Source organism: Zootoca vivipara, chromosome 17, assembly GCF_963506605.1.
Source record: "Zootoca vivipara chromosome 17, rZooViv1.1, whole genome shotgun sequence".
Taxonomy (NCBI): Eukaryota; Metazoa; Chordata; class Lepidosauria; order Squamata; family Lacertidae; genus Zootoca; species Zootoca vivipara.
In genome coordinates, this window is record NC_083292.1 from 15193869 (window position 1) to 15216062 (window position 22194).

Sequence of the window (22194 nt, forward strand, 5' to 3'; positions counted from 1 at the left end):
TTAATGAACTGGAAGCAGATGGGCCTCTTCAAAGGTTCGGCGGGGTAAAGAGTGCAAAGTCCTGGGATGCACTTCCATGTCTTTTCTGGCTGCCCTGTCACAAGGTCCATGTGCTTCCACCCATTTGCCATAGCCCCCCCTGATTCCCACTCTGGCTCACCTCATCTTTCGCTAGTTGGCTAGCAGATGGGAGCGGGCCAAGCTTGTGTGAAAGCAACTGGGCTTGCACAAAGCAGCTTCCCAAACACAACAAACCAACATTTCCCACCTGATGTGGCCTCTGGCCAGTTAATACTGTGGCATTGGCAGTCGCAAAGACTACGAGGAAGTCCTTGATTGTGTGCTGAGGAAATGGTCAGCTAATGCCTTTGGGAATGGTTATCTATGGTGGGAGTTGGGGTGCTCTTTCTGGCTGGCACGCACCATTCTGACAAATGGTGGCTGCTACCAGTTGCTCCAAGGTGAAAAGGCCTAGGGGGCCAGCCTCAATTACATCATCCAAGGCAGGTGTGGGGAACTATTGACCCAGCTAGCAAGCATGGTCATTGGCCAGGGATTATGGGAATTGGAGTTCAGCAACATCTCAAGGAACAGAGATACCCCACACCTGATTTAGGGGGGCATAATTGGTTATTGTGGCTCTTGGCCATGCCCAAAGTAGGGTTGGCTTCTCCAGCCTGCCAAGGAGAGGTCATGCACATTAAGACACCTAGAGAGAGGCTGATGACCATCTCTAATACAACAAGCGACTTGCTTTAACCAAGGAAATGCCTGGCTCTGGGCCTTTTCTCTGTCCTTTATGGGTGCCTTTCTGTGGTTTTCAAATTAAATCGCTTCCTGACTTTTCTGGTAGTCTCTCCAGCGTCTTGCTTCTTGATGCCTGGCAAGGGGGGGTTCTTACTTCTTGGAGTGGAGCTTCATCTCCCATTGGGATCAGGAGGCAATTGCTGCCTGCCTGCCCTTTCTCCTAGAAATGCAGTTAGGATTTATTTACCATACTACTTCCCCGAACCCTTCCCTTATCATCATTCAATGAGCCCTCCTGGTGGTACTGTGTGGGAGGAAGCCTTGAACGAAAGGCAAGCCAATCGCATGAGGCGGCTCTTCTAGGCAGACTTTCTCCTCTGGATTGTGGGCTGCTGGAGCCAGCCCTCCAGTTCAGGCCCTTTCAGTGTGTTGTGGAGATGTGAGCCATCAATCCTCAAGGACGGTCATCCACATCCAGTGGCTTCTGGAGCTGAATTCCACTCCACTCTCTTTTGCTGGGGCAAGATGCTGTCTGGATCCACATCTTGGTCATAGCTTCATGTCTCAAAACCCGCTAGGAGTGAGAGGTTAGCAGTTGATACTTCCATTTTCTAGATTTTTGGGGGGAGGGGGAAGGGGGGGGACTGAATTTGTAGGAGGAAGGATATACGCAAATTAGCTGTCCAGGAAATTGAACCTGTGTACAATTTAAACTTCTTCCATAAGTTTAAGAAGTCCTCAAGAGGTGGGGGAGAAAATCCTCCCTACGAGTTGTTCCTGGGAATTTGGGAGCTCTGCGCTGGTGATGCCTGTGTACTCACTCTCATTTGAAATAGAAGAGGCGCATCCTAGAGGAAAAAACCCCAAACAAGTTAGTAGAGCATAAGACTCCTAATATTAGGGTTGTGGGTACAACCTCCATGTTGGGGGAAAGACTCCTGCATTGCAGGAGGTTGGAAGAGTTGACTCTCGTGGACCCTTCCAACTCTACAGTTCTAACACTTTTACTGTGCCAGAGTAGCTCTTTCTCAGCCTCCCCCCCCCCGTCTCCACAAACTGCTTTTGCCTTGGGGGGGGGGGCAGGTCCTGCAGTCTGGAGTTCTTGGCAAGTTCAGCTTACTGAAGTCATGGTGCTGCCTTCGCAGTTGGTTCAACTCTCCTGCTGGGTCTTAGGAGGAGCCTTTGGAGGCCGTGGCTCCAACAGTCTTCCCTTTGGTGGTGTGGCAGGAGGCCCCAGCCCACGGTGGTCCCTCGGTTGAGCCTGCTGGCGCCTGTGTGGCTCTGAATGTGGAGGAATGCCTGGAGGAGGAGCACGTTTTGTCAGCTGCCCCACCCCCACCCCCGGTCTTGCTGCTGCCGCCACCACCACCACCACCCATGCCCGCCATGGCTCACCCTCCATTTTCTGTGGCGCATCCGCCTCTGTTGGGAAGCTGCTTCTGCTGTTGTGTGCTGCCTGGCCTTGCCCTCCCCTGCTGTGGCGGCTTTTGCATGCTGTGTGTGTTGGACATGCGCATGTGGTTTGTCTGGCCTCCCCTCATTCCTTTCTCTTCCAAAAAGCCTCTTTGACCATCCGTCACTGCCCCAGGCTGGGGGGGGGGAGGGGAGGGGGCTTGATTGCTCTGCAATGAACTAACAGCTGTGCAAAGTTTTGCTGTTCTTGAGTTGTGATTTCCTTTCTCCTTGTTTCATGTGTGTGTTTGTGTTCCTAACTTTTTTGTTAGCAACTTTGAGCTCTATGACTTTTTTTCCCCAAGACACATTGTTGCTGTGGCTGCTGCAGGTCCATTTACATGAAGCACAAAATGCAGTTGCCTATCATCATTCTCCCCCATCCCCCAAGGTCTGGGCTAGTCTTAAGGACTCCCCTGAGGGTCAGGAATTGGGCAGGAGACGGGTCCAAAGCCTTTTCCACTAATTTGGCTTGTTCCGGATGAGCCATATAGTTTGCAGATGATGAAACTCTGGTCAAACCTGCCCATGTCACACCTGGACCTTAAAACAGAGCTTAATACAGACTGGTGCTGTGTGTCCAGGTGGGTCAGTGATGTCAATTTCCTCTTCTAGGTTTGGCATCCCATTAGAGCAGGTATGTAAAACCTGCGGCCCTCCAGATGTTTTGGACTACAATTCCCATCTTCCCCAACCACTGGTCCTGCTAGCTAGGGATCATGGGAGTTGTAGGCCAAAACATATGGAGGGCCGCAGGTTTGACATGCCTGCATTAGAGGGTCTTGATACAGCTGATGTGCAGCTGAACTCCCCCCCCCCCTTTAATTGTTTCCCCTTAATTGGATTCTAGCTCCCCACATCCACCCACTCACCCCAGAGTTCTCTTGACAGCCAGTCAGGAGTGCAAGTGTTGTGTCTCCCAAGCCCAGCAACTGCTGCAGGGTTGCCTTCCTAAGACTAGTTCGCTTGACTTCCACCTCCCCCTCGGAGGCTGCATGTGCTTCTCATCCTGCCGGCGTGCTGCGTTTCTTGTGTTGCGATTACTTTTGTCTGTCCCTCTGTCCTCCCAAGATGATCACCGCAACTATGGCCCGAGGTGGGATGCAAATAAGACCACGGTTCCCGCCTACCACCGCTGTCTCTGCCACGCCTCCAAGCACCATTCCTTTGGGTGGACAGCAAATGCCTCAGGTATTTACTGGAGCTGATGTGTGTTGTGCCAGGGGGCTGGTGGGGTGGGTTTTGCACAAGGGGCCACCTCCCTTGTTATGAGTTCTGTTCAACTACTGGTGTGCACACTCAACAGTGAACATGGGCACCCCAATGAAGGCAGCCCATAGAATGGTGGGGGAAGCTAAGCAGGACCGCAGATTAGCTTCTGGGAGCAGGGAAGTCCAGGAGAGGCATTGCCCCTCGCCTCCACAATGCTTGGCATAGTTCAGGGGTCAGCAAACTTTTTCAGCAGGGGGCCGGTCCACTGTCCCTCAGACCTTTGGGGGGGACGGAGTATATTTTGAAAAAAAATATGAACGAATTCCTATGCCCTACAAATAACCCAGAGATGCATTTTAAATAAAAGGACACATTCTGCTCATGTAAAAACATGCTGATTCCTGGACCGTCCGCGGGCCGGATTTAGAAAGTGATTGGGCTGCATCTGGCCCCCGGGCCTTAGTTTGGGGACCCCTGGCATAGTTCATAGGAACAGATCGCAGGAATGCTGATTTAGCTGCTAAGACATGCATTGAACCTGTGCCTGCCCTCTGGGGGAGGAGGAAGCTTGCAAAGACCCTTGAGGGGTAGATGTGCTCTCCCTGTTACATATTGTAGCTGCTGCTGCTCTTTTTCTTCTCTTTGCCTCCTAAGAGGCTGGTAGAGGTTTCTGGCCATTTATGCAGCCCAGTCAAAGGCAACTGAACAGAGATTCGTGCCTCCTGCTCCCCTGAAGGAAGCCTTGTGGGTCTTTCTGGGATCTCACCAAACCCATCCTGCCAAGATCTGACTCAAGTGGGTTGTCTGGCAGTCTGTTTAATCAGCAGGGAGAGAGAGGTCAAACCACCTTCAGATTGCTGGTGCTTAGATTGCTGGAGCTTCTGTTTATCACTTCTGTAGTCCTTCTGCTATACAGTCCCAATTTGTCATCTTCACAAAAGCCATATGCATAATGACTGAACACCGAAGATCAACATGAAGTGACTTTGTGGATTTGCACCCAAGGTGGTTTCTGCACCCACATTTGGATTGTTAATGACTGCAGCATGTCAGGGCAATTAAACTCCAGGAGAAGGTATTCTGTGCAGTCTTTATCAGGTCTGTTTGGCTGTTTCCACACCTGTGAAATACTCCACTTGTGTCCCCCAAGCACCCTTGCTGAGGAACTCCACCAACGGATATTCACCTGCTCGGTTGGTCCACTGATCTTGAGATGACCTCCCCGCCCAGCCTTGTGTGCTGTTTTTTTCAGTATGTTGCACCATTAGGTTCCCCCCAGAAAAGAAATTGCTGGGGTGCATCATGGGGGCTCAAGCAGCATCAACTCTCAAAGCGTAGAACTGCTGGCAGCCCCCGTGTTTTGCTTTGTTGTGAGGCGGTTACATCCCAGGGTTTGTGTTGACTCACACAGCAGCAAGGCTCTTGTGAGCTTGGCTCGTTCCACTGAGCTGCTTCTCTCACTGACTCCTACCTTCTGTGGTCTGTTTGGCATGCCTAGTTTTCAAGTTCTTTCCAACCCTTATCTTGCTGGCCAGGAAACAATAATGTCTTGAGAGACAGTTCTTCCTGTTCTTCCCAAGGCTGAAAGTGAGTGCTTTGACCAAGGTCCACTGGCAGATTGCACAGCTTAGCTGACGGCGGGAATGTAGGTTTCCTCTGCCATAATGAATCTGGGCCTGGTGGAATACAGTCACAGCTGCAGCCACACAAGTTCTGGGAAGGAGAACCAATATCCTCTCTGTAGACCAGCTTTGGTTGGTAGAAGGTTCCTAAAGCTGCTTCATACAAACGCCACCTGAGAAGGAAACCCAGACATTGACCTCTAATCTGACTCACCCAGCACTGCATTCATAGGAAGCAGATTGACATGGACAACCCTGTGAATAGCCTTAAATGTTGTCAACAGCAAGTAGTTCTGGGTGCATAGAAAGATCCACAGCCACTTAGCATATCCTTCAGTCCCTGCTTACTGCTTCACAAGCACTTCTGTTCCCAGCTTGCTTTCCATCAGCTGGACACAAAAAATGATCTAGTAATTTGCTGGCTGCTCCCTTATCTGTATTGTAGCACTAATACCAAAGCCGGTATCGGTATCCCCTAAATTAGCAGGCTTCTCAAAATCTCTGAGCTAGTCCCTACAGGTTTGACAGATGAGCCGTGTGGCACCCATGTCCAACCTCCCTTCCACATTGCAGGCTTGACACCGAAACTGCTGTGGCTTCTCAGTGGATGAGCAACCCATTTGCACAATGGCAGGCCCTATACCTGTGATTCACACTGGGTTTAAATAGGAGTTTGCTTTCTAGGTAAGGTGTTCTGGCTTGGCTTTGCAGCGCTTGCCAGTCACGAAACACTTCCCCCCTCTCAACTATGCCTTGTAGAAATTCAGCATCAGGCTGTCAGATAAACAGTTGAAGAACTCTCTCTTGCAGTTGAGTGGCACCAATGTTTTCTGAAAACAATTTGCATTGAGAGCAGTTTAAATAAGGTAGAATCCTAAAAAGAAGAAAGCTTTGGGTCCAAGGCATTCACTTAAGTTCTGTGGGCAGTCAACCCTGCTGTGCAGCTAGAGTAAGCAAAAGAACAGGTGTTGCTTATCTATGGGCCTTTTGCTTTGATCAGTATCTGTCCATTTTTTAAATAAAAAAAGCTGCTCCTTTAGAGGGAGCCAGCTGTGAAGATTAGAGGTTGAGAACACAGAATCTCGGCCTTCACTCTTTGCTTCAGATTCCTAGAACAATTAATTATGCTGCAAACTGCACACACATTTGGCTGGAATTTGAAGGGGGTGGGGGAGCAGGCCCTCTTAGAGATCTAGAGAGGCCCCTAGCCATAATAAAGATTAAAAATGACGGCAGAGGAAAGCAAAATAAGGCTCTGAAGAGTGAGCTGTTTGTTCATACAACATAAGCAGCAGATCGGGGAGGACATGCTCATCACCGTCTAATCCTGTGTCATCTGAAACGGTATATTTTTAAGCAATATTTATGAATTTTTTAACTCTTTAAAATGACAAAGTCAATATTTGTTAATTCAAAAAATGGTCTCATTTGCTTAATTTGCAGCTCTAAGCCGAGAGGGTGGGTATCATATTTTCGTCTGATGTGCATTTTTTTTTAAAAGCTGCAAAACTTAATTAGTGCCTAAATACGAGGCCTCCATTGGCCCTGGGGGAGGGGGCAGGGACTATGGTACGATGGGTTTGTTCAGCTAGATTTAAATGCAGTCGGCTGTAGTTTCTAATGAGTCCCCCCAAAGAGGAACGGAAAGTTTTGTCTGTCTGATCTTCTAATGCTCAGTGGAAATGGAGCAAAAGAGGGAAGCAGTCTGCCAACTTGGGCAGCTTGTGGACTGTGGCACGCACCTCCTCTGCTTCCCAAAACACACGTGTTTTGTATGATGAGCTACTGCTGCTGCTGCTCCATGTAGTTCCCTGTTTTACTCTGGCTCTGTTCTCTGTGGGGCTGGAGCATTCTTCTGCCAAGCTAGCTTGTATCTGTCATGCATGCAGCACACATACACACCTTGGACCATCTCAGTCTGCTGTGGATTATTACTAGGAAATCATTGACAGAGCTTAAAGGAACAGGGTTTTGGTGCACTGGGCCACAATGAAGGTAAGTCTCCCATGGTACTAGTTGAGGTTGGCATTTTTCAGACAGATGTTTGGTCTAGTAAATGTAGATGGAACTGAGGACTCCCTGAGTTGGCTCTCTGTCCTTCGCAAGCCAGGGAAGAATTCTGCATGTGGTGAAGTCACAGGAGGTTTGCAGTGAAATGCTGCTGTGTTGGGCCTGTTTTTTCCACACTTAGTTTGAAGAGTTTTTGAGCTTCCTGCCATGTTCATTACAATTACTTTACAGCCCAGGAGAGAGTGGCAAGCCCAAGGCTCCTCAGCAGGTCAAATATGCTGCCTTTCAATGGGATCCCTGGCCGCTGCTCTTGTCCTGGTGCCTTTGGCTGTTTGGAAAGGCTCCTCTTGCCAGTGACGGTTCCTTTGTTCTAGGTCAGCCAGAGCAGCATCACCATGATGTCTTCTCCTTCACCAGCCCAGCAAGCCCAGACCCCTCAGCCGATGCCTCCGCCACCTCAGCCCTCTCCCCAGCCCGGGCAGCCAACCTCCCAGCCCAACTCTAATGTCAGGTGAGCCTTGATGTAGGAGTAAGCAGGCTTCAGATGGTTTCAGGTTTTCTTTTTAGGGTCAATAATAGCTGCTTCATCCCCAGACCTCAATGGGAAATATCTTCCTCCTCTTTCAGCTCTGGTCCAGCCCCATCTCCCAGCAGCTTCCTCCCCAGTCCATCTCCTCAGCCCTCTCAGAGTCCAGCAGCTGCACGAACGCCACAGAACTTCAGTGTCCCATCTCCAGGGCCACTTAATACTCCAGGTAATTTGTGCAGGGCTTGAGGGAGCAAAACCAGGTTGCCCCTCTTTTTACCTCCAGGTTTGTGCCTGTATTGCATTTTTTGCATAAATGGGGTTAATTGTGGGGACCCAGTGCTGGCATTTGAGAGGATTTTTGGTAATTTTAACTATGAGTGGTGTGGTGGGTGAACATAATTTGCGTACAGCCTGTGACCCTCTGATTCCCTGGCAGAAGTTGCATTGCAGGCAGCCCGACAACAGGACAAAGGCAGCATGTCCCACAGCCAAACTCTGAATCCCCAGAACAGCTTGGTGATGGTGGCAGAGGGGGAGCAGCCTGGGGGTGCATGCAGGAAAGCAGATGGAAGGCAAACTCTGCTGGGTGCAACTACCTCCTCCTCCTATTCTGTGCCTTTACTCCATGGCTCTAACTTGTCCTCTTTTCTGCCTGGAAGGCAATCCCAACTCTGTCATGAGCCCAGCGAGCTCCAGCCAATCCGAGGAGCAGCAGTACCTGGAAAAACTCAAGCAGCTCTCCAAGTACATTGAGCCTCTGCGGAGGATGATCAACAAGATAGATAAGAATGAAGGTAAGTGTGTCCCCCACCCCCTGTGGTGTGCTTGGGGTATCAGCCTTGATAGCCTTTCCCCTTGCAGCAGGTGGTACCAAGAGGCTTTCTCCTAGGTCTCGGGCTTGGTAGTCCAGATCAAGCCATGTTATTTCCTACTTGCTGCCGGGTTACCTGTAAATATAGCCTTGTCATGTGCAAGAAGTAGGAAGTAGAGGGAAACTGGGTGGCGATGAATTCTTTGGCTCTGCCTAGAGTTACATTCTGTGGCTGAACCGTGTTTGGGCATGGCACACCAAGGGCCATATGGAAGGCTGCCTGAGGCATTTTGCACTTTTGCACCCTCTGAAAAGCAGAAGGGATGGACACACTATCAGTTTGTGCCATCTGCTGCTGTCCTCGCAAGGATGTGACAGAGGCCATGTTGCACCCTATGACCTCCTTCTGAGTGGTTGTCTTAGGCAGGGAAGCTTGAATTTTAAGAGGCACAGACCTCCTTCACCTGTCAGAAGAGATCTGCTGCTGCCTCCCTTCAGGGCCACTGTCGTAATGCCGCCTTCCTTCATTATACAGTCTCCTACTATTAATACCAAATTTATATCATTGCAGTTGTGCATTCACCCATGTTCTCCTCTCCTGCAAGTCCCTCACTCCACAATCCTATTCTTTTCCCCAAATTCCCTCCTCCACAAGCACATACCAGTTTGAGATGTATATTGATGCAACTGTAAAACTAGGCTGCAGCTGCTGCTCAGGAAAATAAAGTATAAACTGAAAACATGCAATGATTAGCCAGTGAACCATAAAAAGAGGTCAGTTGGGTCTCTCCACTCTATGGCATTGGTGGGTAACCTTACCTGTGACCCTCCATAAGTTTTTTTGTATTTGTAAAAATAAATTTATATACTACCGTTCATCAAAAGATCTCAGGGTGGTTCACAGATTGTTGGACTCCAATTAATTTCAGGCCACAGCCGACATGGCCCCCATGTTTGGGATGATGCAAGTTTAATATCTGCAAGATCATCTGGAGGGCTACAGGTTAGCCAGCCCTGCTGAATGCCAACTAACACCAAAGAGTTTTTTTAGAGTGTTCAAACCAAGAGATGTTTTAACTGTTGATGAACAGCATTGTCTTGACTATTACCCGTTCAAGCTGATTTATTATTATTATTGCGTTTTATTTAGTTGCTTTGGTTATTTTCAAATTTCTATGCTGCTAGCCACTTAAGAGTTCCCTAGGGGAAACGAAGTCATATAGAAATGTTCTAAATAAAGGACAAAACACAGATGAGTATAAACAGTCTCCTTTCTCTCTGTCCTGCAAGATAGTTCTAGCATAACTGCCTCTTTAAGGCGTCTTTCTTATCATTTCAGACAGGAAGAAGGACCTCAGTAAGATGAAAAGCCTGCTGGATATTCTGACTGATCCTTCCAAACGGTAAACTTGTGTGCTCATTTTCGACCCATCATCTCTTCCTGCTCTCCTTCCTTTGAACAGCTAGAGGAGTTGTCTTTGTAAGCGGCAGGAGATAATAAGAGCTAGTTGTGTTCACAGGCAAAATTCTGCTTTGTCTTAGTTGAGGAAAAAGCAGCTCAATGCTCTAGCCTGCCTTGTTCTTGGTTTGTGCTTGCCAAGTGTAGCAGGCAGGAAATGTCTTCTCTGTAGGAAGAGAGGCACAAGAAGCATACCCCCCCCAGCAGCAGGGCCAGGTTCCAGTAGGTGGCTTCATTCTTCCTAACCATTGTGTGTAGCAGCAGTAGTGGGGTGGGAGAGTGCTGTTTGTTGGTGGCTTGCCATGTCCATCTGGGGAACGAGGAGGCGATTCTACTTTCTCTGAAGCAGAAAAGTGCCTGTTCTGAGACTGACTTTCTTCATTCCTAGCTGTCCTCTGAAGACACTGCAGAAATGTGAAATAGCTCTGGAGAAGCTCAAGAATGACATGGCTGTGGTAAGTTCCCTCTGTGTGTATCTCTGTTCCCCTAGTCCACAATAGCAGGGGGCTTTCTCTTCTCAATGATTCTGCACGTCAGGAACAAAAGAAGGAAAATCTAGGCAAAGAAGTTGGACACGGTACAGCATAAAGGTCTGGTCACCACACCTCAAAAAGGATATTGTAGATTTAAAAAGGGATAACCAAAAGGGGCCAGATCGAATTCCCTATGTGAAAAGGTTACAATATTTGGGACTTTTTAAGTTTTGAGAAAAGGCAATTAAGAGGAGACATAGAGTATAAGATTATGCATGGTTTTAAGAGGATTAGACAAATGCATGGAGGATGAAGCTATCAACAGCTATTAGCCATGGCATGCCATGCCATTGAATAGCAGTTGCAAGGAATTACCGGTACAGATAGGGAGAGTGCAACTGTTGCACTCTGCTTCTGGGCTTCTTCCCAGAGACATCTGATAGCCACTATGAGAACAGGACTAGATGGGCCTTGGCGCTGACAGAGCTACAGTGCTATTCTGCTTTTACAAGAACAAACGACTCGCAACTTACACAAGTTAAGTTCCAGAGGTAGCACGTAAAGCCAAAATCACATAGTCAATCCTTTAAATACTGGAAAATGTCCTGTAGAAACCACTGAAGACTTCCATGCACCTCTGAATGCTCCCAAGGCCGCTTTCACTCTCTTAACTGCTCACCCAAGGTGAGTGCGTTGGTGGGCGCAATTGCCAATGTCCCTGTCTTCTTCCAATTCCTGCCCCCCTTGATGACTGCCTCTTTTTTATAAAAAAAAAATCAGCCAGGCCCATAAAGCTGAGCTCACGCAAGTTACAGGCACGTTAAGTTGCAAGTCAACCATACAAGCAAACTTCAGTGTGTCCAAAGCTGAGTAAGGAGCAATTGCTTGATGGGATCTGAGAACCCCCAGTAGATGGTGGGTAAGGAAAGAAAGACAGGCATCTTGACAGTTGGCTAGCCCCAAGGCCAAGCAGAGTGGGTGAGTTGGAGCTGCTCATGGGAGGTGAACCTGGTAGGATGAGGGTGGGTGCCTTATGAAGTCCTTTGTCTCTACATGGAGCTGTCTGAGATTCAGTGGACAGATCTGTAAGCTGGCATCTGAGCAGAGGGCCTGAAATCTCAAGTTATTCTTAAAACTGTTGTTTCCTGAGAGTACAGCAACACCTACTGGCTTGGACAGAACTACACCTTCCCTAAATCCTTGTGTGTCTCTTGTATGTCAGCCCACCCCCCCACCCCCTACAGTGCCTCCCACAAAGCAGCAGTACTTGTGCCAACCCTTGTTGGATGCTGTCTTGGCCAATATCCGCTCACCAGTCTTCAATCATTCCCTCTACCGAACCTTTATGCCAGCAATGACTGCCATCCATGGTCCACCCATCACGTATGTATATTCCTTGTTCCAGTATCTGCTGAAAGATGGCTAAGGAATTGTGAGATATGTTTAGCCTGGAGAAGAGAAGGTTAAGGGGTGATATGATAGCCATGTTCAAATATATAAAAGGATGTCATATAGAGGAGGGAGAAAGGTTGTTTTCTGCTGCTCCAGAGAAGCGGACACGGAGCAATGGATTCAAGCTACAAGACAGAAGATTCCACCTAAACATTAGGAAGAACTTCCTGACAGTAAGAGCTGTTCGGCAGTGGAATTTGCTGCCAAGGAGTGTAGTGGAGTCTCCTTCTTTGGAGGTCTTTAAGCAGAGGCTTGACAGGCATATGTCAAGAATGCTTTAATGGTGTTTCCTGCTTGGCAGGGGGTTGGACTAGATGGCCCTTGTGGTCTCTTCCAACTCTATGATTCTATGAGAGCTAGGAAAGCTTAGAGCCCAGGCATGGAAGGAATAAGATGCCCAAAGACTACTTGTGTGTGCTGCAAGAGATTTAGCACAGCTACCCTTCTGGAATTTGTCAGATATTTGTGCATATATATTGTTCCGGCTATTTCTAAAGTTATTTTATCTTGCTTTGATATTTTAATTAGACCAGTTGTTGTTGGTGGCTGCCTTATCTTTTTGTATGCAAAATTAATTAGAAATGAGAATTGAATCTGAAATTGGCTGTCCCATCATAGGACCCCTGTGACTTCCCCTCGGAAGCGGAAGTATGAAGAGGACGAAAGGCAGACTATACCAAATGTATTACAAGGGGAGGTTGCAAGATTAAACCCAAAGTTCTTGGTGAATCTGGATCCTTCCCATTGCAGCAACAATGGCACCGTCCACCTCATATGCAAGCTAGGTGAGTGGCAAGAAAAGGCAGCTCTGTCTTCAAATATCCTCTTGATATTTGCAGGCTAAAAGCCTGCAGTGGTGGTGGTGGCAGCAGTAGAGGTTGACTGGGCCTGGTTAAGGTCCAAAACTTGCCCAAGAGACAAAAGGGTAACAGAGGATCCTAACCAGACCTTGATGGGTCAGGTCCTTGTTGCCTGGGAAAGAGAGGTTGTTTCTGAGTTCCTACTTAATAAAGAGGCTGCCTGATAAGTGAGTTTAGGTGTCTCTTAGAGAATGTTGAGAAAATAATGCAAAATGTGTCTGATTCCAGATGACAAGAACCTTCCAAATGTCCCACCATTGCAACTGAGCGTCCCAGCTGATTATCCACATCAGAGCCCCCTATGGATTGATAACCCTCAGCAGTACGGTATGAAAGAACAAGGCAGGCAGAAAATGACATTTGGGTGGGTGATGGGGTATAGGGTCTACATTAAGCCTTGGAACTGGTGAGTTTAGCGTTTGTGATCCATTTGACCACTTCATATTAAGACTCCCATCCTGTCTTTTGAGTGTGGATTTATTTGTGCTGCAGAAAGAGATGTGGTAAAGTTTGATCTGTGATTTCAGAATACTGGGTTTTTTTGAGGGACACTGCTAGAGGCCAAGTGGGAAGAAGAGAACCAACATTTTTTTACTTATAAACACACACACACAACGTTTTTACAGGAAAACTGCCCTCACACTTTTAAGCTTTGGAAGCTCAGAATTCACGTATCCTAAGGAAATCCCTTGATTGAATTTTGGAAGCTTTGGATATGTAACAAGACACTGCTACTGCTTCCAGTGGTGAGGTGAAGGAAAGAAAAGCCAATGACTCATTTTTCTCAGTTCTGCAGCTCCAAATCCCCAGCTTTGATAACCCATCAGTATGAGTCACAAAACCGCCCACACACGAGCTGCCATCTGTATGGTGTCCTTTATTTTTTTAAATAACACTCTTTCTGCTTTTTTCTTTCCAGAAGCAAACCCTTTCTTGCAGTCAGTGTATCGCTACATGATGTCAAAATTGCTGCAGCTTCCTGACAAGCACTCTGTCACAGCACTCCTTAACACCTGGGCGCAGAGCATCCGCCAGGCCTGCTTGTCTGCTGCTTAATGTCTCGTCATCTCCTCTTGCTGGGCCTGAGCTGGAAAAAATCACAGCCAAGCAGGGCAGGAACGTGTGAAGCAGAAGCCTTAAATTGTTTTTGTTTACTAGGAGCCTGGCTTTGTAAAGGGCCTGGCGTTAGGTTTAGTGCTTGTGCTTCTTCTGCCTTTGTAGACCTGCCCATAACTTGATGCAGGGGGTGGATTTTCACGGTTCTTACGGCAGACGTGTTAATGACTTTTTTTAATGTCTTCTTAGAGAAGAGTGTGTGTAGACTTCTGTCACGGAGTCTCTCTACTATAAGAAAAGGGACAGCGTCCTCCAGACCTCGTCCAGTGCCAGTATGTATGTATATATGTATGCTTGGTTGGATACCAGCCCAAGAAGAGGCTGCCTGCACACCCACCACACAAGCTGTTCTTTGATAGCTGTGTGCAGAGTGAGTGACTGACTGAAGCAGGCGAGCGGTTTGTGTCTTCCCAACTATGAGGCAGCCAGCTATTAGACTGATGTGGCTCTGGCAAGCCATGGGTCAAGTGTCATTCATCAACTTGTGCCTCACAGAAGGAGCCTCCTTGGGCATAGGGTGAGACTGAGGCTGCTTCACTCAGCCCTGGCTTTGCTTTCTCCTACCTCCCATGCACAACTCTCTTGATCTTTGTGGAAGTATTGCTGTTTTTACATACTTCTGCTATCACCTTTGCAGCAGAGTCGCTGAATACTGGCTTGCACTCTTCAACACGGCATCCAATTGCTGTGCTATCTGTAAATGTGTGATTGCTGTGTCAATTTGAGGACATTTTTTAAAATGTACTTAAGAAGTTCTGATTGATTGCAGTACAAAGTATCAATTATTTCATACATGAACTAAGGCATTTGTTTTATTGTAATAAATGTATTGTTCCAGTGTTTAACACTCACTTATTTTCTCTTGCAACCCCCCAAACTCCTTTGGCTCCACCGCAGCCTGAGCACAAGGGCACAGAATCTTGTTTGCTAAAAGGCAAAGTCACTTTGATACCCCCTTGACCTGGGGTTGTCTAAGGAGGCTTTGTGTATTTGGCATCTAAAAGCCCCCAATTCTGTAGTTAAAAAAGTAAACTTAATTACTACTGAAGGTAGAACAGTTTCTAGGGAGAAGTAAGGTCACTGTGATCTTCTGTAGCTAGGTGGACAAAAAAGGATGATTATGAAGTTTTAAAAAATTAAGTGGTGAACACCAGAAACAATTTGTTGAAAGTACAGCACACACTCGGAAATGGTTTAGCTGGCTTTCAAACCACTTTAGGGCAAGGAGACACATTACAAAAAGAGGCCAATTGAACCATACTTGCTAAAGTGCTGTCCGGTGGAGCCTGTTCCTCTGAACAGCCTGTGTTCTCTTCTGTCTCTCTGCAAAAGCATTTCCTAGTGTTTGCTTCAGTGCTGGCAACACAGCCCTTTCAGCAGCAGGCAGTGGTGTGAGGATCCTACTGGAGAACAAAGTGGGCCTGTCAAATTGAAGTCTGCATTTAAATAAGCTGCTCTCTCATCCTCCTAATAGGGTGTTTGAGGAAGACAGTGTCCAAGTTTAGTGTCTGCCCCCACACCCAAAGAATTTTTTTTTCTGGAGTCTTGGCTTTTAGCCAAGGTAATTCACGTTCAAAGCCAAAAACTGTCTGATGTTGATGTTTCGTATGTACTAAACTAGTCCTCTGGAGCAAATGGGAACATTTCTCCACCTGCACAAGTGACAAGTGTAAGCAGGTGTTACAGTAGAATTTGCTTGCACTTCAACACCCCTTTCACCTTGGAGCAGAGAGGTGAGCCAAGGGCAGAACTGACCCAGAGTCAACCCCCCTGGGGGGCTGAGGCAAGAACTGCACTTCTTTCCCATCAACTGATTCAACACCTTTATATCATTTTTATCATTCAAGATTAAATTCGTAAAAATGAAATTCTATTTTTTGGGGTTGTTTTTTTGTTTTTAAACAAAAATTGCAAGGTCTTGGTGAGAAGGGGGGGGTCATAAACCTTTTGGCATCAGCACAAGAGCAGTCAGTAAACTTTTTTTTAAAAAAAACAGACCAATTTTGGAAGTGCTTTAAAAGGGCCACAAAACTTTTTGGCATCAGGACACCTCTGAGGAGACTCAAAGGCACAGAATGTAATGGCATTTTTTAAAAAAAGTGTTTGGGAAAGTGTGGCAGTCCAGTTTGAAAAATGTTTACATTTCAATTAGATCCTGACCACAAAATACTTTTTCTAATTTGGGAAGCCTGTTGGGAGACTTTTAATTGCAAAACTTTAATAAAAAGTTGTGAGTGACCTTTGTAGTGGTGGACCTCGGGATCTTAAATTTCTGTGACACCCAGATTTACTCGCCCCCCCTACTTCTCATGCTGCATTCTAAATCATAATTGCCGGGTCCTTGCAGTGCCCCAAAGGCAAAGCGCCCAGTGTGACCTAACCGATTGTGCTCCCCTTAAGCCATCTCTGGCCTGTGTTAAAATAAGATGCCTGCTTACCATTTCTTAGGACCATTCTTCACCTTGGGCAACCGTGTGACCTCTTGGTTCCTGAAGGAAAACATTAATTAGCATATATATTTATAGGTAAGTGCTACTTCATACTAGGTCACGGAGTACTTATTCTGGCACCAACAATTGGGCACTGGGGAAAGAATTCTCATCTCTTGCCCTTTCATCATGCATTATGTCCTTCCATAGGGCATAGAAATAACACTTTTGAGACTCATAGGAACATCTTAAGTAGCAAAATACTACTGCAGCCTGCTTTCTCAGCTCATGGAAATGCCCCAACACACCTGCTCTCAAGATTGCAGTTGCCATCAAAGTTCCTAGTAGGTGAGATACAGCAGTTTAGTAATCATGCAGTAAGCATTCCCATGCTCTCTCCACATAGGTAGACTACTCCAAGCATAACCACTTCCTGCTCCAATTAAATTTAAGCCCAGCTACAAAGAAAAATTCCAGTGAGGTTAATTTTTTTTTATGGAGAGTTAATTTGGACAGTTGCTTTCAGCTGCTATTTTCTCCTCACTCAGGGAGATAGGATGGTACAGGAATGCATGGGATCTCTGAAGAACTGCAGAGATCACAGAAGGTTCCCTGGCAAAAAATTGAGCTATCTCACATTATGTGCTCACAAATAGCTTTGTGAAAAGTAGCTAAAAGCCACAGCTGAACCACTCATTAGTTCCAGCGACCACCTAATCAATCAACTGCGGTACTTTGGAGACCCTGCTGTGACTCGAATGATATTCAGAGGTACCATCCTTCCTCTTTCCATTAAAAACCACCTTACCCAACATGGCCAGATAGCATGTAGCCCTCAGGAATTCTTTTGTTCTTGTTGATCTCTTCCAAGGACGATCTCAAATACATCAGCTGAAGAAGAGAGGAGGAGTGTGTGTGACTTTTCTGCTCCTCCTGCAATGTCAGCTTCCTGCCTTTGTGGGACCCAGGAGAGCAAGCAGCCTCACCTCCTGCATCTGCATGTGGTTGATGTTCCACAACTGCCGAATGACCACTTCGCACTCCTCCAGCGTTGGTGGCTTCCGCATGTAGGAAGGGAGCACTGTCACCAAGAAGGGGTTGGAAGAAGCAGCAGGGATTTTCACATTCCCTGCCCTGCTTTGTCCAGATGAAAAAGGGATGGGGGATGTCATCCTGTCACAAACATCTGCATCTCTGTAACAACACAGTTGAAGTGTGACCAAGGAACAATTATTTCAGTGAAGTACAGGTGGGCAACCTATGGCCTAAGAGGGACTGACTAGCAGTCTTTTCAAGTAGCCCCAACACGAGGGCTATCCAACTGCCCTATTCTTTCATCAGTTTTAGTTTCCTTCCCATTTCTCTTGGCTTTAAAAATATTTTTCCCTTTTTATATAGCTTCAAAGCAGTTATATGAGTGTTACATTAAAAAAAATAATCCTGAATGACGGGGTTTCCCCCAGCTGTCAGATCACTGGTGGGCTTAATAGTGTGTGCTTATCACCAATATCAGAAAGGAATTGCTTTCACTTGCTGAACAGTAGCTGTATCAGTCTGTTGTACAAAAGAAGCTACGTACCTATCTGAGAGTAACCACACTTAGTCTAGCAAGGCCCAAGTAAGCCTGCGTAAGACTGAGAATTCTGCAGAGTTCTGCACACTACAATGTGGTGTAGTGCTAGAGTGTTGGACTAAGACTTAGGAGACCAAGGTTCAAATCCCCACTCAGCTATGAAGCCTCCCAGGTTACCTTGAGCCAGTCACTGCCTCTCAGCACAAGTTCACTCACAGGACTGTTGTGAGGATAGAATGGAGAGAGGATGTGTGTACACCACCTTGATAAATAGTAAGCAGAACTTTTAATCATCAGTAACAATAACAATGTGAAACTTGCTTTGATTTAGAAGTTACTGCTACTTCAATGGGTGTTCTCAAACCTGGGATGAGCTGCCTCTTCTGGAACTGTATCCCGCTCCGGCATGAAGTCCTCCAATTCATTCCACATTACTCTGTCTACCTCCCTTTCTATAATTTTCTCGTCTGCATTCGTCTCGTCCATCATGAACTCGCCACTTACTGGCTTCTTTTCCAGCTCCTCAGAACCTACAAGATGTTTAGGAAAAGGCTGCATTGCTAATACACTCAAAACACCACACAGCCATGGCATCAGAGGCATTGTGGCCACTGTTAACACTATCTTTTTAGCTTAGACTGTGTATGTACCTTCTTCTCTGTGCTCTTCTTTTGCTACTGATGCTACCATCTTTAAGCCGGCACTTGTCTTCCCCGGTGAACTGCTTCCTGGCTGTGACTTACTAGGCAAGTTGCTGGAAGAATGATCTACAAAAACAGAAAGAAAGGAACTAGTTGAATAATCTGGCAGAGAGGTGCATACTCCCTTGAAGGGCTAGCACCAGTCCCCACGTAAGAGTGCATAACCATAGGGAAGGCCAAACAGGACAGTCTCAGAAAGGACCCTTTTGTGTCTTGACATCCTGGCAGCTGAAATATTCTAACAGGAACCTCCCAAGCTCCCAGGCTTGGCATCAACTCCTTGCCTATCAAGAGCTGGGAGGCGGTCAGTTGGACCTTCCTTCACCCGCTCCATGTCAGCCTGTGTATGTGCCCACTCACTCATTCCCTTCAAGAAACACCAAGCCTAATCTCTTGGGTAACAACCAGGGCTCACATATTACAAGCACCAGCTTCACTGGACTCGCCTATCCCCCTCATTAACAACTCTCTGCTATGAGCTTCCAAACATGGGGCTGTCAAGGTCTCTTGCCTTGTGGTTTCTAAGCACAAAGGATTTTGACAGGTGATTTTGACACCACCAAACACAGCTGTCAAATTCAGTGGGAGGCCGAACCTGATCAGGATCTGGTCCATGGAGCCCAAAAGGTTCCCCAGCCCTGGTTTAGGTGAAGCAGCTGTGTCAGAAACCATCTTATCCATTCCTGAGCATTGAGTGGGCAAGTGACTAGTTTCACTTTATAACTCTCAAATATGGGCAGTGCAAGGTTGTACCTTTCCTCTGAAGTATCGGTTGCATGATGAGCTTATAATTAAGATCTGCAAGAAAAAGACAAGGTCGTGTTATTGTGGCCAGCCCATCCCTCCTTTAACTGGTAACCTTGTTCACGCTCAGGGATCTCCCCATTGTTTTACTTGGGGATGGATTGGCTCTAAGCACCCGGAGCTGGAGTGCTGCTGCTGCAACCACCTCTTTATCAGGGAGGGGGTACCAACTTGAATGAAATATTGGGGCAGGTAAGCAAGCCCCGCCCCTTATAATTGAGCACATGATGCGGTGCTATTTGAATGGCAATGGCCATCCACTTTGGGGCTGCCGAACCCCTTCGCATATTTTATAGGGGGAGGCGGATCTGCCTCGTCTCCTAGGAGTTGGCTCCTATTTGGGGGGTGGGGGTGGGTAACCTTCCAGCAACCCACCCTTGTTCTGCCTCTTGAGGACATCGATCTCCTCGTGGAGCTTCTGGAGGGTCTCGGCGTGCTGCGCCTGCAGGAACTTGAGGCTGCGCTCCAGGTCGGTGGCCGTCCTCCTCCAGCCGTCGGCGCTGGGAGTCCGAGGGGGCCGAGGAGGGTGAGGTTGAGAAGCGGGGTGCGAAGGCGACGGCTGAGCCGGGAACGCGGCCTTTTCCTGCTGCGAAGACGGAGGCTGCTGCCCGCCGAAGCGCGACCAGGGAGGCAGGTGGAGGTTGTTCTGCTGGTGGAGGTGCTGGGCGCGGCCCAGCTGAGGGAAACCGGAGCTCTGCATGGCTGAGGCCGGGAAGGAAAGCGACGGAAGAGCCGGACGCGCAGAGGCCTCAGACTCAACCAGCTCGGGTGCGAGGAGAAGCAGCCGGGACGGGCCTAAGGCGCATTTCTGCCGCCGCCAGCGCCGCCTCCTCTTCAGAAGAGCTTTCCCTGTGAGGCGGAGGCGATGCCCATTCCGCCTCAGGAGCGGGAGGTCCTTGGCCCTTTCGCTTCTCCTCCTACCTGGGCGGGAAACCTGAAGGACCGAAGCGCCGCCGCCTGAGGAGAATTAGGCGGCGGCTCTGGGTCCCTTCCCGCCGCCTCCGCCTCCTCCTCCTCCGAGCCTCGCGCCGCTCCCCGCCCCCGCAGCCGCCTCTGTCGCCATGGCGACGGGCGCTCGCTCGCTCGCAGCACAGGAGGAGGACAGCCCCGCCCATCGAGCGCGGTGAGGGGCGGGTGTTAGTCTCGACTCGTCATAAGGGAAAAGGCTCCGTGAGGGGAATCGCGGGGAGTGGGAGCCATGAAGGGGGGCAATAACTAAAAAGAGGCCTCTCACCCTCAAAGATGATAAAGGGTCAGGGGGCGCCCCTCTCGCTAGCTCCCCACCAGGAATTAAAAAAAATATTGGGGGCAGGGGCAGGGAAACCCCGCCCCCACATGATCGATCGCATGTTACGGCGCGCGCGCGCACTACAGTTTTGAATGGCGATGTCCATCAAGCGCTTTAAATATTTTATTGGGCGGCGGGGCAAAGGTTCTGTGCTGATTGGTTCCTATGCTCTCCAACCCACCCACTCACCTGCACTGCAGTCTCCAAACGGCCCAGAGCACTGAGAGCTTGGGGCTGGATTGAAAACCATCCTACAGGACCCAAGTCACCCCAAAGTTGGCCCAGCAACTTGGAATGATACCTGGGTGCCTCGATTTGGGACCTCGCTGGATGACACGGCCCAGGGAGGGTGTTAAGAACCCACAGGGGAAACACAGCACAGCACACAAATAGGCTCACACACCCTCTTGTGATCTGCTTATGCAGTACGTATTTAGGATACCCAAGTGCTATAAATTGGGAGCCATAACTCCTGAGGTGCGATAATGTCAGACTTCCGCTTGCTGGGCTGCAACTGCAAGACCAGTTACACCGGGCCTGAGACAAGGGTCAAGTAGTAACTGCTCTGTGGCCAAGTAGAATGCCTGACTCTGGGACAAAACTAGGCTTTATTTCACCTGGGTCAGACCCAGTTTGGCACACACCCACCCTTGCACATTTGCATACACACACACAGGCCTGGAGCCTCAATGGTGCCTCTCTGGAGGCTTCACCCGAAGCAAAAAAATCTGGCTAACTATGGCTCTGCATGACTTAAGCATGTTTTGTCCATGCACGTCCCTAGCCAATGGTGACACAAGAGATCATGTGTGTGTGTTTGCAACAGTTGTATAAATGCTTTGTGCATCCTTTGTTCCACACTTGCTCCTTTCTGGAATTATCCTGCCGGTGCCTCTAATGCTGTGGCTTAGAATAAACTTTTTACCTTTCAACCCATTGACTCTCCATAGGCTGGGGGAGGGACAGTTTTCGGACTTGGCTCTGGAAGCAGGGTCATCTAATGATACTGAATGATACTAAATGGCACCAATACATTCAAAACAGTGCACAGAAATGATGGGACACTCACAAGATGTAGCACTGGCAGCACATTGCAACAACTTTAAAAAGAGATTACACAAATTCAGGAAGGATAACAGCTCCTAGGGATCTGAAGAAGTGTGCATGCACACGAAAGCTCATACCAGTGACAAACTTAGTTGGTCTCTAAGGTGCTACTGGAAGGAATTTTTTTATGTAGCTCCTAGGGATGGTGGCTATGTACTGCTTCCAGTTTGGCACAGAGTCTCTCCATTTGGTCTGAGGTAGGCTACCACTCTGCAGACCAGCTGGTGAGGATTACAAGGCTGTTATGTTCAGAGGCTTCCGGTTGGTCACCTGGAACACAATGCTGGACTAAATGCCTTGGTCGGATCTAGCTGACAGGCTGCTCTTACATTCAGATCACTCACCAGTTCCTCTGCTTGCATAGATTCTCTCCAAGCCCTCAGCTTCTTAGGAAATCTAAATACCAGCACCTTAAATTTTACATGGCGCGAGTTCGAGAAATCCTCCTGCTTTCCATGACTTGTTGCTACTTCACCACCTTGCAGCAGAATTGTTGATTGTAAAGTTTGGGTTGAACTGGAACCAGATGTTTGGCAAAGCATTCGCATC

General features: G+C 48.0%; 2 protein-coding genes across 5 annotated transcripts in view; one reads left to right on the forward strand and one right to left on the reverse strand.

Moving 5' to 3' along the window:
* Nucleotides 1–14588, forward strand: part of MED15 (mediator complex subunit 15) — a 28123-nt gene extending 13535 nt beyond the window's left edge. For 2 of the 3 annotated variants that reach the window (XM_060269714.1, XM_060269716.1), the window contains 10 exons: nucleotides 3271–3390; nucleotides 7418–7554; nucleotides 7671–7798; nucleotides 8232–8366; nucleotides 9723–9786; nucleotides 10231–10297; nucleotides 11538–11698; nucleotides 12386–12552; nucleotides 12856–12954; nucleotides 13547–14588. In XM_060269714.1, coding sequence (XP_060125697.1) covers nucleotides 3271–3390; nucleotides 7418–7554; nucleotides 7671–7798; nucleotides 8232–8366; nucleotides 9723–9786; nucleotides 10231–10297; nucleotides 11538–11698; nucleotides 12386–12552; nucleotides 12856–12954; nucleotides 13547–13683 — 1215 coding nt within the window. In that variant the 3' untranslated portion in view covers nucleotides 13684–14588. The remainder of the gene's footprint in view (nucleotides 1–3270; nucleotides 3391–7417; nucleotides 7555–7670; nucleotides 7799–8231; nucleotides 8367–9722; nucleotides 9787–10230; nucleotides 10298–11537; nucleotides 11699–12385; nucleotides 12553–12855; nucleotides 12955–13546) is intronic. The other variant, XM_060269715.1, reaches the window with a different exon arrangement.
* Nucleotides 14023–20269, reverse strand: LOC118075613 (coiled-coil domain-containing protein 74B). Of its 2 annotated transcripts, none has more exons than XM_035097662.2 (8): nucleotides 19626–20269; nucleotides 19200–19244; nucleotides 18396–18512; nucleotides 18110–18275; nucleotides 17159–17366; nucleotides 16981–17063; nucleotides 16182–16232; nucleotides 14023–15143 (listed from the first exon to the last, which is right to left on the reverse strand). In XM_035097662.2, exons 1-8 carry the CDS (start codon nucleotides 19948–19950, stop codon nucleotides 15008–15010), a joined length of 1131 nt encoding a protein of 376 aa, XP_034953553.1. In that variant the 5' UTR covers nucleotides 19951–20269; the 3' UTR covers nucleotides 14023–15007. The 2 variants fall into 2 exon arrangements, with proteins under 2 accessions (XP_034953553.1, XP_034953552.1); XM_035097661.2 differs by having other exon boundaries at nucleotides 14023–15146.
* Nucleotides 20270–22194: the final 1925 nt, after the last annotated feature.